The 450-nt window shown below is 67.6% G+C and overlaps 1 protein-coding gene across 1 annotated transcript in view; it reads left to right on the top strand.

Annotated features, from left to right (window-relative positions):
- SH2B3 (SH2B adaptor protein 3) overlaps positions 1-450 on the top strand; it is a 19,736-nt gene that overhangs the window by 5,360 nt on the left and 13,926 nt on the right. Inside the window, exon 2 of the mRNA XM_009334455.1 lies at positions 23-444. Within this exon, the coding sequence (XP_009332730.1) occupies positions 50-444 (395 nt within the window). The 5' untranslated portion in view covers positions 23-49. The remainder of the gene's footprint in view (positions 1-22; positions 445-450) is intronic.

Below are 450 nucleotides of genomic sequence, written 5' to 3'. Positions count from 1 at the left end.
GCCGGTGTGCTCTGTCTTGCAGCGCGGCCACCTCGTTGGAGCCACGGCAATGAATGGGCACGCTCTGCCGGCCGGCATGCCAGCGCATCCCCGGGGCTGGCATGAGTTCTGTGAGCTGCACGCCATCAGCACTGCCAAGGAGCTGGCGCAGCACTACCTGCGCTTTGCCACCGAGCACCCGCACCATGACCTCCTGGCCGCCGAGAACTTCTCGGTGCAGTTCACCGACCTCTTCCAGCAGTACTTCTGCCATGAGGTGAAGGAGGGCTTCGCCATGAACCAGCTCCGTATTCTGCCTGCCGGCCCGGTGCTGGATTACCGGGAGACGCACCGGCGGCACACGGACGCCTCCCTGGGCACAGTGGCTGCCAAAGCTGAGGGGGAGCTGGGCACCCACCCCGAGCAGCCTGGCCGAGCCCCCGAGACCACCCCGATGGGGCTGCGGCAGGC

Source organism: Pygoscelis adeliae, unplaced genomic scaffold, assembly GCF_000699105.1.
Source record: "Pygoscelis adeliae isolate BGI_AS28 unplaced genomic scaffold, ASM69910v1 Scaffold262, whole genome shotgun sequence".
In the NCBI taxonomy this organism is placed as follows: domain Eukaryota; kingdom Metazoa; phylum Chordata; class Aves; order Sphenisciformes; family Spheniscidae; genus Pygoscelis; species Pygoscelis adeliae.
This window is presented reverse-complemented; position numbering and strand designations above follow the sequence as displayed.